Source organism: Choloepus didactylus, chromosome 18 (genome assembly GCF_015220235.1).
Source record: "Choloepus didactylus isolate mChoDid1 chromosome 18, mChoDid1.pri, whole genome shotgun sequence".
In the NCBI taxonomy this organism is placed as follows: Eukaryota; Metazoa; Chordata; class Mammalia; order Pilosa; family Megalonychidae; genus Choloepus; species Choloepus didactylus.
In genome coordinates, this window is record NC_051324.1 from 27,928,068 (window position 1) to 27,942,440 (window position 14,373).

General features: G+C 34.0%; 1 protein-coding gene across 2 annotated transcripts in view; it reads right to left on the bottom strand.

The window, feature by feature from the left end:
* Positions 1-2,602: 2,602 nt before the first annotated feature.
* Positions 2,603-14,373, bottom strand: part of CRLF3 (cytokine receptor like factor 3) — a 40,933-nt gene continuing 29,162 nt past the window's right edge. Inside the window, exons 7-8 of one of the 2 annotated variants that reach the window (XM_037809155.1) lie at positions 4,839-4,951; positions 2,603-3,995 (exon numbers count right to left, since the gene is read on the bottom strand). In XM_037809155.1, coding sequence (XP_037665083.1) covers positions 3,745-3,995; positions 4,839-4,951 — 364 coding nt within the window. In that variant the 3' untranslated portion in view covers positions 2,603-3,744. The remainder of the gene's footprint in view (positions 3,996-4,838; positions 4,952-14,373) is intronic. The other variant, XM_037809157.1, reaches the window with a different exon arrangement.

The following is a 14,373-nucleotide window of genomic DNA, read 5'->3' on the forward strand; positions in this document are numbered from 1 at the left end:
ATCTTTGGCTAGTAGGAATCACTTCAAGTTGGCTTGAGACCTTTTCACCTACCCCTGTGAGACCTGGTATTCCTTGAATCTGGTATTTCTGTTCCAGGTTCATCTTGTGTATTTCTTGTCCCACATGTGGAATCAGCTATTCCTCCAAGAAGCCCTGGTTTCTTTTAGTGAGAAATGGTAAGTCAGGAATACAAACTGGTCACTACGAATGCTTTCTGCTACTGAGTTGTCACTGTTTCTAGTTTTTCAGTGGACAAAGCTAGAATATGTATGAATGAATATTAATATAATTTTCATTTATATCCTTTAGTCCATACAGAGAATCCTGATTCTAGGACACAAGGAAGGGAAAAATTAGAATATCCCATAACTCTTCAGTTGTTTTATCTCATTACACATACAACAGTCAACAATACTATCAATGTGATTACTGAAAACATAAAAGATGTGTTTTGCATCTGCTTTCCCCATTTTTTGAGTTGTACTAAATCTACATTATCAGAGACATAACCATTACATGCTATTCTCTCATAGCTATCATTTAGTCTTAATTCTACACGTAACTATATATTTAATGTTCACCACCAGTCCTTACGTTGATGTCTCTCTAGTCATATCGATATCTGAAACTCATTTTCTAGTAAATTCCTCAGTAAGGGATCAAAGTAACATTGTTCCCTGAATTCACTTTGAAATAGATAGTAAACAATTTGTTGTGTGGGTATCTTTCCAGCATGTCTTCATTGTCTGTAAAGATGTTATTCTGCTACTTAATCTTTTTTCTTATAATGACTCTATGGGATTTTTCCTTGATATTTTTCCGTAGATTGTTTTCATGTGACATAAATTTTTCAAAACTTGAATGTCATGAGATTCTGGAAAGCTTTGCTAACTTCACAGAGCTTCCTTTTCAGTTCTGTAGGGTTCAGAAATACAGTAGCTTGCTTTCTTGGATTTTCTATCTGGGATATTCCCTTTCCCCACTTTGGTTTAGAATAAACCAAGATTTCCTTTAATCTCTTTGAATCTATCCTGCTCAGTTTTAATTCTAGTTCCAGAAGTTCTCCCTCAGTGTGGTCCTATACTGAAACAGAGTTCAGCAGGTCATTTTAAGAGTTCATCAGGGCCAGACCACTCCTGTCCCTTCAGACTATCCTACCATGGCCAACTCTTAGCATAATCAATTATAATAAACTTTTTGCAGTTTATCCAGAATGTTTAAGGAACAGAGAGAAAAACATGGAGCACAGTAGAATTCTGTTCATTACAGTAGCAAGCCTACTATGGCACAAAGAGAATTTATCAGACCTTCTGGGCTCTTCTTTAAACAAACTGCGTTTTGATAATGTACTCCTTAAAGAGCACAACTCCTAACTAAACATAAAGTTCTAATTCAATGAAAATTACTTCTCTAATTATGGATATCCCCAACCAATCAGGCTACAAATCCAATTTAACTCGTTTTTCTACCCTCATATCAATCAAGTGCTTTAGGTCCTAATTCAAATATCCATTGGATATATATCCCTACCAGCACTGACTGGCTCATTTTACAGTTATGTTTCTCTCAAGGATGACAGCCTATTGACTGGTCTTTCTCATTCCAACTCATTTTTTTGAAAATAAACCTTTTTACCTACAGGATTAATTAGATACCAATTCTTTAATTTTATCGTTCTTATCTACAACTGGGGCTTTCCCCTTCATGTCCACTCCTGCCAAGACCGTAATGGTTCAGAGCTGGGACTCCGTAGTAAAACAGTTTGGGGCGAGAAGTGTGGCTAGACTAGCTACTAGCCATGACTTTAAACAAGTACGTTCACATCTCTTGAGCCTGTTTCCTCCTCTGCAAAGTAAAAATAATAGTAATACCAATATCATAAATATGCATATAGAGTCAATATGATAGTCAATGTATTTAAAAAATTCAGCACTGTGTCTCACACATAGTAAGGCTCAATAAATGTCAACTCTTCTTATCATCACCCAAACTCTCTCTTCTCTCCAAGCGTAAGGTCTACTAGAGAGTAGGCATTTTACTATTTGCACACAAATAGTTTTGGAATACTAGGCTTATCTCTCTGAGCAGAAATGAATTAGCTTTAGAAAAATCTTCAGTTCACAGTTCAAAAAAAAAAAAAGGAAAATCAATATTTAAATTATTTTCAGAATTAAAAATATTACAATCCACTTCTGTCTAGAATTAAGTTAGGTTTAAGTCACTTTTGTGAAAAGACAGATTGGTTTCTACAGGCATAAATTTAAGACACCATTCTCTTACAGAGGATTAGAAACAAAGATACTCAGTCAATGTTTGCTGAAGGAAGGGAATCACATGAAGTTCTAGAGAAAATAACTCATCTACTTTCATTCCAACCAACATTTATTGTGCACATGTTATGTATCAGGCATGATGCCTGGTATCAAATATGCAGAATATAAAAAAGAACAAGTTATCCATTCATAAGTTATAGTGAAGCCTGAATTAAAATGACTGGAGCACAAGAAGCCCCCTCTCCCTTCTACTGAACACTACGTGGTTAATACAGAAAACAGATTAAAAGTGAATTAATCAAATCTCATAGAAAAAAATACACATATGTAACTTTTAGTTTTTTTTATTTTGTTTCAGGCATCTGGACAAGGAATCTACATTCTAGCACAATTTTCTTAGTAATCACTAACCAAAGTGAAAGGCTACTTACTTATATATAAAAGGCAGGGGAAAAAGGTCATGATTGCCTAACAGGGAATTTGAATCTGCAAATAAATTATCTTACAAAAATATCAAACTTGCTTTTCTAAATGTTTTTCTACTGGTAAAAAGTACAAAAAAAATTCACATTAATAAAAATTCCGTAGGCTGGTATAGCAAGTTAAGACCATCGTTTTTACATACTAAGTTTGTCAAATAAATATTTTACACAAATTTAAGTTTTCAAAAAATAGGTCAAGTATTTAAGCTATGTTTGGTCCACTCAAAGACCATTTATCAAACTGACATTAAACAGCAGATCATATGCTATAAAGGATGCATGCATATCACCGAGGCTGGATATGCACATGTGCATATTACACACCTGTGAAATGGCTAACACTGTTGCATATGCTACTTCCATAAATAGTTTTACCCTGCAAAAATCCACTAGCCTACCTTGAATCAAACTGCAAAGAGAACAAAAGAAAATACTTTGACTATTATAGACATCTGCTCAGAATTTTTAAAAATGCAAACATTATAAAGCTTTTGGGACTTAAAGATTATTGAGCATAAGATTAAAGTCAACACTGCTTATTAAACACCTGACATGAAGAGAATATTCAACATACTCATGTGGAGAGCACATGAGTGAATGTATATTACAGAACTCTGGCTTCTATCTGGTCTATTTCTGTTGTTTTATTCTAGTTTTACATGGTCTTGGATTCTTAAAACATAAAGATTTAATAAAATAATATTATATTGACTTTTTTCTATTTTAGTAGCCAACTTTTAAAACAATTAGATTTTTATGATGTATTATTTCAACTGCTACTATGCTAAAAATTAAATTAGCTGCAATATGATTTTGTCCACAAAATTCAAGTATCTTATTGCTAAAATATTCCGAAATGAATTCCGTAAACATTTTTCATTTCCAATTGACTGAGAGATGAATCCAACTATTTTTATCAATTACAACTAAACTGAGCCAAGAAGAGCTATGTTAAAACCCTGCAAACCAAAGCCACTCATCCAAAAATCTAAAAGACTAACACTTTCCATCCAGGATAGAAAAATGAGCATCCAAAGTAAAGAGAACCACATGATTGATCAAGTAACCAATCAAAAACCACTTCTCTGTTATTTGAGCTAATAGTTACTCGAAGCTTGAAGTTTCCCCCTTCATTGGTGGTTCCTAGAGTCACAGCTTCAATGTCAAATGTGACAGTGGACCCAGAAGTAACTGCAGGCAACTGATTAGTCATTTCTTTTCCGTTTACAAAAACTGCACCTAAAAAGGTAAAGAATCATTTACATAATGAGCAATAATTCTAAGAGAACTGAAACAGGTTCTAGATTATTGGTAACACTGCTAATTTCCTAATTCAGATAAAGAAAACATTTTGGAATGTCAACAGATCATAGATAATGCATTTAAATATGTCAAAATTAACCTCTCATCCTCTTTACAGGAGAAAAAGTTAAAACATCAATCACACTTTAGAGTTCTGGTCCAGAGCTCTACTCTTATCCAACAGAAACTGGGTTTCCCACATGGAGAGCATCAAAAGAAACTTAATTCCATCACAAATGTACATCCTGTAAAACAGCAAGACTATTTTGTATGAAATAAATGATAATCTTGTTCTACCTAATACCTGACCTCATTAACATGTCTGGGCAGTGATTTTTAAAAATGATAACTGTGGAATAAGATACGAAAGAGCACTAGAGATATTAGAGCACAAATTAAGTAAACCCTCCCCAGTATCCTAATCTATAAAATGAGTATGTTGACCTATACACAGAATTCAGAGACAGCCTGCCTGATTCAAATCCCAGTAGTCACTTCCTAGCTCTGCGAATTTAAGCCAGTTACTTAAATTCTCTGTACCTCAGTTTTCATCATCTATAAAATGGGTATAACACTACCACCCACCTCAAAGAGTTGTTAGAATGATTAGATGATTTATTTGTAAAGGGTTTCAAACAATACTTTGTATGTAGTAGCCATATGTCACCAAGACCTAAAACTTCTTATGTCCTACAATAAATGTATAATTTTGGGATAGATGCATATTTTACTATAGTAATTCATATATTTCAAGAAGAATGACAGTTATTTAACTCTTACCATTTGTACTAACGCACACTGCTTGATCCCGCTGCAAAGAGTCATATCCGTTCTGTTTTTCTGCACACACTCCTATACTGTCTCTTCTGTCTGGCTGTCCTACAGTTTCAACTCTGTAAATAAGGTGGACAAGTCACTTGATCTTTATTTTTTTAAACATGGTATCTAATAGCTACTAAGCATACAAAAGGCAATCTTATTACAATTGTTCTTTTCTAAATAAGAGTAGCAATGATTGAGCACCTACTATATAACAGCACCATTCTAAAAGTTTTTTCTGTCCTCTCTCTATGTATCAAAATAATCTCATAACAACCTATGAGGTAGGTATTGTTATTATCATACCCATTTTAAAGATGAGGAAATAGGCAGAAAAGGAAAAAAAAAATTCTTAAAGTTTAAATAACTTGACCATGATCACCTAGCTGAAGGTAGATCCAGTATCTGAATCTAGGAATTTTGACCGCAAAGTCACCACCAGTAACTGTAATGGCACATCTGCATTATATATTCTGGCTCCAAACAGGTAGAAAATTTCTCATGTTTACCATTAGAATACTGCTGTCACCTAAACCTTCAACATGAAAGACTATGCAATGAGCTGATTACTGTTTATATATACAGTTTATCAAAGTATTTAAAGCCTTTAATACCAGATATTATAATCTCAAAAAAAGATGTTATAGTTATGAGCACACTATTTTGCTTCGAGAATTTCATATTTGGAAAGTTTAAGGCTTTTTTTTACGTTTTAGTTTCAAAATCTGCCAACACATCATTCATCATGTACTCTAGAAATGAGAAACTTAAGTACAAAGGTAAACATATATCTCTATTGCTACATCCTTCCTTCCATTCCAGAAAGCCAGTCTTGGCAAAGAGAAAGAAAAATTAGTGTGGCGTGGAATGTGACTTTCCAAGGGTAGATTTGATTACTTATATTCAATGTGGCCTCAAAATGTCTTTCATTGTCAAGTGGCAAACATGCAGATCATAATTAATATGTGGGCAGGTTTCTGAAGTAAATTAACATCTGAGCCAGCAGGCCAAAGAAATATGAGAGGAATTATATTTTTACTTTATATTTCTGAACAATTATTCTGAGAAGAAATCTGGAGCAAAAATGAATATAGAACATTTTGGGACATAAATTTCTAAAAACTGTTTCAGTTGCATCCCAAATAATTTTACATGTTATCTTCATTTTTACTTAGTTAAAATATTTTTTTTTAATTTCATAATTGAATCACAGACTATTTAGAAGTGTGTTATTTGTTTTCCAAATATTTGAGGATTTTCCAGGTATCTTTCAGTTTTTGATTTCTATCTTAATTCCATTTTCACCATAAAACATCATGTGTATGACTTGAATTCTTTTAAATTTATTGAAATCTGCTTTGTAGCCTGGAATATGGTCTGTCTTTCATGGCCCAGAATATGTATTTGAAAAGAACTGTATCTACTGTTATTGGGTATAGGGTTCTACAAATGTCAAATAGGTCAATTTGATTGTTAGTGCTGTTTAAGTCTTTTGTGTTCTTATTGAATTTCTGTCTACTTGTTCTATCAAGTATTGAACACCTTACTATAATTTTGGATTAATCTGTTTCTCCTTGAAGTTCTATAATTTCTGTTTATTTTCAAGCTCTTTCATTGGTCTATAAAGATTAGGATTTTTATAACCTCATTATCATTGTGAAATGACCAAATTTAATCCATGGTCATATTATTTACTCTAAAATATACTTTGTTTAATATTGATATGGCAACTCCAGTTTTTTTTAATTATTGTTAGCATAGTATATCTTTTTCCATCATTTAATTTAACTTACTTGCATACCTTTATTGAAAATAATATTTTTGCTAACAGCATATAGTTGGGTCTTGGTTTTTCATCCTATCTGACATTTTCTACCTTTGAATTGTGATGTTTTGTCCATTACATCTAATATAATTACTGTATTTGTACTTTTATGCTCTGGCTTCTCTCTTGTTATTATAGTTCTATCAAAAATGAACTCTCACTTCAGTATTATATCTTATCCACTCTTCCCAATTAAAAGATATTTCACCAGGGGAAAAAATGAATACAGATTATAGAAGAATATAGCAATTATCAGTAAGTGAAGAATTTTTAAAACCCCTTAAACTCACAAAAATCAATCAGAAAAAGAAAAATAATCCAAAAGAAAAATAGGCAAAGTATCCAGTTAGGCAATCCACACACATAAAAACCAGAATGGCCAATAAATCCATGAAAAGATATCTGACCTGATTAGAAATTAGGGAAAATACAAAATAAAATGAGATGCCATTTTCCCACAAAACTTTAAAAACAGGGCCACACTAACTTCTGGAGGGGACATAAATAGATAGGAATTCTCATATACTACCGTTGGGAGTATCATTTGGTATGGTTTCTGAAGAAAGCAATTAATTTGACAATATCTGGAGAAGCTGAAAATGTTCATAGACAATGACCCAGCAATTTCTCTTCTGCACATGCTACCTAGAAAAATTCTAACATCTGTACACAAGGAAATATGTACAAGGTATTCACTGCAGCACTACAATACTGTTTATAATTGCAGACACTCAAAATTGTCCAAACATCCATCAGTAGAGAAATGAAAAAAATATTTATCTAGCAATTATAAATAAGTAAATTAACTAGATTACTGTGGACAAATTTCAAAAACATAACTTTGTGTGAAAAAAAGTAAGCTATAAAAACAATAAGTTCAGTAATTAAATTAATGTAAATTTTAAAACATAACAAAAAACCTGGGCTAATTTGAGAATCAAGCAAATGACAGTTACAGATTACAACCCTTTGAATAAAATAAGAATCCATGAATCCATACTGCTCTATAAATACATACATATATGCTGGTGAAGAAACAACTCTTTCTTAGAGTAGAATACAAACTAGTAAATGTAGAAGGAATAATGGAATAAGATAAATTGCCATTCCTAATAATCAATTCAAGCAAGAATCATCAATAGATGGTAAACTAGTGGCTAACTGATGAGTAAGACGACATTTATATGGACTCAAACTATTTCTTCACAAGATACTTATTAATTACTATAAATGTAAAATGGAGAAACCTTGCAGATACCACCTTAACCAAGTGATTCCTTTACTTATACATTGATCCTAGCATCAGCCACATGACAAACTGACATCAAGCGGCTTCTGATATGATGCACAGAAAATAAAACAATATCACTTCTATAATATTCCTACCAAAGATATATAACTTGAATCCAATCATAAGGAAACTTGAGACAAATCCAAATTGAGGGACAGTCTATAAAATAACTGAACTGTATTCTTCAAAAAATGTCAATGTCATGAAAGTCAAAAGACAGAGGAACTAGTATACATTAAAAGAGACCAAAGAGACATGACAACTAAATATAATGAATGACCCAAGATTTGTTTTCGAGAAAGAACATTATTTGGAACAATTGAATCTGATGAGGTATGTAGGTTAGATAATAGTATTCTATTAATGTTAATTTTCTAACTTTGGTAATCTCTTTGTTTTTAGGAAACACTGAAAACGATTCTGCAAAAGAGAAAATGATAAAGCAAATATAGTATTGGGGAATCTCGGTGAAGGATATTTGGGAATTCTTTGTACTATTCTTGCAATTTTACTGTAAGTCTGAAATGATGTTTAAAAAGTTAAAAAAAAAACACTAAAAATACTATATGGATTAATATAGATGTATAGAGGAATGTAAAGAACACAAGGGACTTGAATTTCATCTCTAATATCCCCAGTATTTTGTTTCTCTAAAAAGTAAAAACATTAATATTTATTACTTCTGGTTAGAGGATAGCAGATATGTTACAGAATACATTTTTTCAGTAATTCAACTTTTTAATTGAATAATTAATTCAAATAAAACTGCTTGAAATTAAAAAGGTCCTTCAAAACAGTGAGAAAAAAATAGGGGAGGAAGGGGGAAAAAGTCCTTATTGGAATAAATCACAAAATAGTACATAAAAACGTCCTGTCACCAAAATAGCATTTGAAAAACAAGACAAGCATGGCATAAAAAGGTTACAAAAATTGCTCTGAACACAGAATGAACCAGGAAAATAAATAGCTAATATGTCTGAAACACAGAATTGTTTTCCTAGTTCACTAATAAGAACTTCTAAGAAATAGAATCAAAGCATAAAATCTCTGAATTTTTAACATTGCAAGACAAGTTGTCAGGAAATTCCTAAAAACCAACTGTAGTTTTTCTCTCATACAAACAAGTCAAGTCCTATAAGACACCTGGTATAAATCTTACAAATACAAGAACTGTATTAAAAACACAGAATAATTAATGCTAGAATACTGTGACCTTCCCTAATGTATCTAAACGAGATACAATTAATAAGTCAATTTATATATAAATTGGTAGGAATGCATCTATTGCATATATCAAAGTTGAAAGCTCTGACTGATAATTTTCTTAGAGGTAAAAATATTCTGAGAAAGAACATTGGTGAATTAAAAGAGAGAGTTTGATGGCAATAAGAAAACTACTTTACTCCTATTACTCTGCAAGTTGGTTAACTTTTTTTTTTTTTTTAAATCATCATTTTATTGAGATATATTCACATACCACGCAGTCATACAAAACAAATTGTACTTTCGATTGTTTACAGTACCATTACATAGTTGTACATTCATCACCTAAATCAATCCCTGACACCTTCATTAGCACACACACAAAAATAACAAGAATAATAATTAGAGTGAAAAAGAGCAATTGAAGTAAAAAAGAACACTGGGTACCTTTGTCTGTTTGTTTCCTTCCCCTACTTTTCTACACATCCATCCATAAACTAGACAAAGTGGTGTTTGGTCCTTATGGCTTTCCCAATCCCATTGTCACCCCTCATAAGCTACATTTTTATACAACTGTCTTCGAGATTCATGGGTTCTGGGTTGTAGTTTGATAGTTTCAGGTATCCACCACCAGCTACCCCAATTCTTTAGAACCTAAAAAGGGTTGTCTAAAGTGTGCATAAGAGTGCCCACCAGAGTGACCTCTCGGCTCCTTTTGGAATCTCTCTGCCACTGAAGCTTATTTCATTTCCTTTCACATCCCCCTTTTGGTCAAGAAGATGTTCTCCGTCCCACGGTGCCAGGTCTACATTCCTCCCTGGGAGTCATATTCCACGTTGCCAGGGAGATTCACTTCCCTGGGTGTCTGATCCCACGTAGGGGGGAGGGCAGTGATTTCACCTTTCAAGTTGGCTTAGCCAGAGAGAGAGGGCCACATCTGAGCAACAAAGAGGCATTCAGGAGGAGACTCTTAGGCACAAATACAGGGAGGCCTAGCCTCTCCTTTGCAGCAACCGTCTTCCCAAGGGTAAAACTTATGGTAGAGGGCTCAACCCATCAAACCACCAGTCCCCTATGTCTGTGGTCATGTTAGCAACCATGGAGGTGGGGTAGGCGAATACCCCTGCATTCTCCACAGGCTCCTCAAGGGGGCACTACATCTTTTTTTTTTTTTTTTTTCCCCTTGTTTGTCTTTTTTTTTTTTTTTTTTTTTTTTTTTTTAACTTTCCCTTCTTTTTTCAAATCACCTGTATGAAAAAAAAAGTTAAAAAGAAAACAAACATACAATAAAAGAGCATTTCAAAGAGACCATAGCAAGGGAGTAAGAAAAAGACAACTAACCTAAGATAACTGCTTAACTTCCAACATGTTCCTACTTTACCCCAAGAAAGTTACATAATATAGCAACATTTCAGTGAACTTGTTCCTACTACAACCATCGGAAATTAACAGACCATAGTCATTTCTGGGCATCCCCAGAACGTTAAATAGCTTATCTGTTCTTCCTGGATTATTGTTCCCCCTTCCTTAATTGCTCTCTACTGCTAGTTCCCCTACATTCTACATTATAAACCATTTGTTTTACATTTTTCAAAGTTCACATTAGTGGTAGCATATAATATTTCTCTTTTTGTGCCTGGCTTATTTCGCTCAGCATTATGTCTTCAAGGTTCATCCATGTTGTCATATGTTTCACCAGATCGTTCCTTCTTACTGCCGCGTAGTATTCCATCGTGTGTATATACCACATTTTATTTATCCACTCCTCTGTTGAAGGACATTTGGGTTGTTTCCATCTCTTGGCAATTGTGAATAATGCTGCTATGAACATTGGCGTGCAGATATCTGTTCGTGTCACTGCTTTCCGATCTTCCGGGTATATACCGAGGAGTGCAATCGCTGGATCGAATGGTAGCTCTATATCTAGTTTTCTAAGGAACTGCCAGACTGACTTCCAGAGTGGCTGAACCATTATACAGTCCCACCAACAATGAATAAGAGTTCCAATTTCTCCACATCCCCTCCAGCATTTGTAGTTTCCTGTTTGTTTAATGGCAGCCATTCTAACCGGTGTTAGATGGTATCTCATTGTGGTCTTAATTTGCATCTCTCTAATAGCTAGTGAAGCTGAACATTTTTTCATGTGTTTCTTGGTCATTTGTATTTCCTCTTCAGAGAACTGTCTTTTCATATCTTTTGCCCATTTTATAATTGGGCTGTCTGTACTATTGTCATTGAGTTGTAGGATTTCTTTGTATATGCAAGATATCAGTCTTTTGTCAGATACATGGTTTCCAAAAATTTTTTCCCATTGAGTTGGCTGCCTCTTTACCTTTTTGAGAAATTCCTTTGAGGTGCAGAAACTTCTAAGCTTGAGGAGTTCCCATTTATCTATTTTCTCTTTTGTTGCTTGTGCTTTGGGTGTAAAGTCTAGGAAGTGGCCTCCTAATACAAGGTCTTGAAGATGTTTTCCTACATTATCTTCTAGGAGTTTTATGGTACTTTCTTTTATATTGAGATCTTTGGTCCATTTTGAGTTAATTTTTGTGTAGGGGGTGAGGTAGGGGTCCTCTTTCATTCTTTTGGATATGGATATCCAACTCTCCCAGCCCCATTTGTTGAAAAGACCATTATGGCTCAGTTCGGTGACTTTGGGGGCCTTATCAAAGATCAGTCGGCCATAGATCTGAGGGTCTATCTCTGAATTCTCAATTCGATTCCATTGATCTATATGTCTATCTTTGTGCCAGTACCATGCTGTCTTGGCAACTGTGGCTTTATAATAAGCTTCAAAGTCAGGGAGTGTAAGTCCTCCCACTTCGTTTTTCTTTTTTAGAGTGTCTTTAGCAATTCGAGGCATCTTCCCTTTCCAAATAAATTTGATAACTAGCTTTTCCAAGTCTGCAAAGTAGGTTGTTGGAATTTTGATTGGGATTGCATTGAATCTGTAGATGAGTTTGGGTAGAATTGACATCTTAATGACATTTAGCCTTCCTATCCATGAACATGGAATATTTTTCCATCTTTTAAGGTCCCCTTCTATTTCTTTTAGTAGAGTTATGTAGTTTTCTTTGTATAGGTCTTTTACATCTTTGGTTAAGTTGATTCCTAGGTACTTGATTTTTTTAGTTGCTATTGAAAATGTTATCTTTTTCTTGAGTGTCTCTTCAGTTTGTTCATTTCTAGCATATAGAAACATTACTGACTTATGTGCATTAATCTTGTATCCCGCTACTTTGCTAAATTTGTTTATTAGCTCTAGTAGGTGTATCGTTGATTTCTCAGGGTTTTCTAGATATAAGATCATATCATCTGCAAACAATGACAGTTTTACTTCTTCTTTTCCAATTTGGATGCCTTTTATTTCTTTGTCTTGCCGGATTGCCCTGGCTAGCACTTCCAGCACAATGTTGAATAACAGTGGTGACAGCGGGCATCCTTGTCTTGTTCCTGATCTTAGAGGGAAGGCTTTCAGTCTCTCACCATTGAGTACTATGCTGGCTGTGGGTTTTCATATATGCTCTTTATCATGTTGAGGAAGTTTCCTTCAATTCCTACCTTTTGAAGTGTTTTTATCAAAAGGGATGTTGGATTTTGTCAAATGCTTTTTCAGCATCTATTGAGATGATCAATTGATTTTTCCCTTTCGAGTTTTTAATGTGTTGTAATACATTGATTGTTTTTCTGATGTTGAACCATCCTTGCATGCCTGGAATGAACCCCACTTGGTCATGGTGTATGATTTTTTTAATGTGTCTTTGGATTCGATTTGCAAGTATTTTGTTGAGGATTTTTGCATCTATATTCATTAGGGAGATTGGCCGGTAGTTTTCCTTTTTGTAGCATCTTTGCCTGGTTTTGGTATTAGATTGATGTTAGCTTCATAAAATGAGTTAGGTAGTGTTCCATTTTTTTCAATGTTTTGAAAGAGTTTGAGTAAGATTGGTGTCAGTTCTTTCTGGAAAGTTTGGTAGAATTCCCCTGTGAAGCCATCTGGCCCTGGGCATTTATTTGTGGGAAGATTTTTGATGACTGATTGGATCTCTTTGCTTGTGATGGGTTGGTTGAGGTCTTCTATTTCTTCTCTGGTCAGTCTAGGTTGTTCATATGTTTCCAGGAAATTGTCCATTTCTTCTACATTATCCAGTTTGTTGCCATACAGTTGTTCATAATATCCTCTTATAATTTTTTTAATTTCTTCAGGATCTGCAGTTATGTCACCTTTTTCATTCATTATTTTGTTTATATGGGTCTTCTCTCTTTTTGATTTTGTCAGTCTAGCTAGGGGCTTGTCAATCTTGTTGATCTTCTCAAAGAACCAACTTTTGGTGATATTTATCCTTTCTATTGTTTTTTTGTTCTCTATGTCATTTATTTCTGCTTTAATCCTTGTTATTTCTTTTCTTCTACTTGGTTTAGGATTGGTTTGCTGTTCATTTTCTAGCTTCTTCAGTTGATCCATTAGTTCTTTGATTTTGGCTCTTTCTTCCTTTTTAATATATGCGTTTAGTGCTATAAATTTCCCCCTTAGCACTGCTTTTGCTGCATCCCATAGGTTTTGGTATGTTGTGTTCTCATTTTCATTCGTCTCTATATATTTAGCAATTTCTCTTGCTATTTCTTCTTTAACCCACTGATTGTTTAGGAGTGTGTTGTTTAACCTCCAGGTATTTGTGAATTTTCTAAGTCTCTGATGGTTATTGACTTCTAATTGTATTCCATTGCGGTCAGAGAATGTGCTTTGAATAATTTCAATCTTTTTAAATTTATTGAGGCTTGTTTTATGTCCCAGCATATGATCTATTCTGGAGAAAGTTCCGTGAGCACTAGAAAAGTATGTGTATCCTGGTGATTTGGGATGTAATGTCCTGTAGATGTCTGTTAAATCTAATTCATTTATCAGATTGTTTAGGTTTTCAATTTCCTTATTGGTCTTCTGTCTGGTTGATCTATCTATAGGAGAGAGTGATGTGTTGAAGTCTCTCACAATTATTGTGGAAACATCAATTGCTTCCTTTAGTTTTGCCAATGTTTCTCTCATGTATTTTGTGGCACCTTGATTGGGTGCATAGACATTTACGATTGTTATTTCTTCTTGCTGAATTGCCCCTTTTATTAGTATGTAGTGGCCTTCTTTGTCTCTCAAAACATCCCTGCATTTGAAGTCTATTTTATCT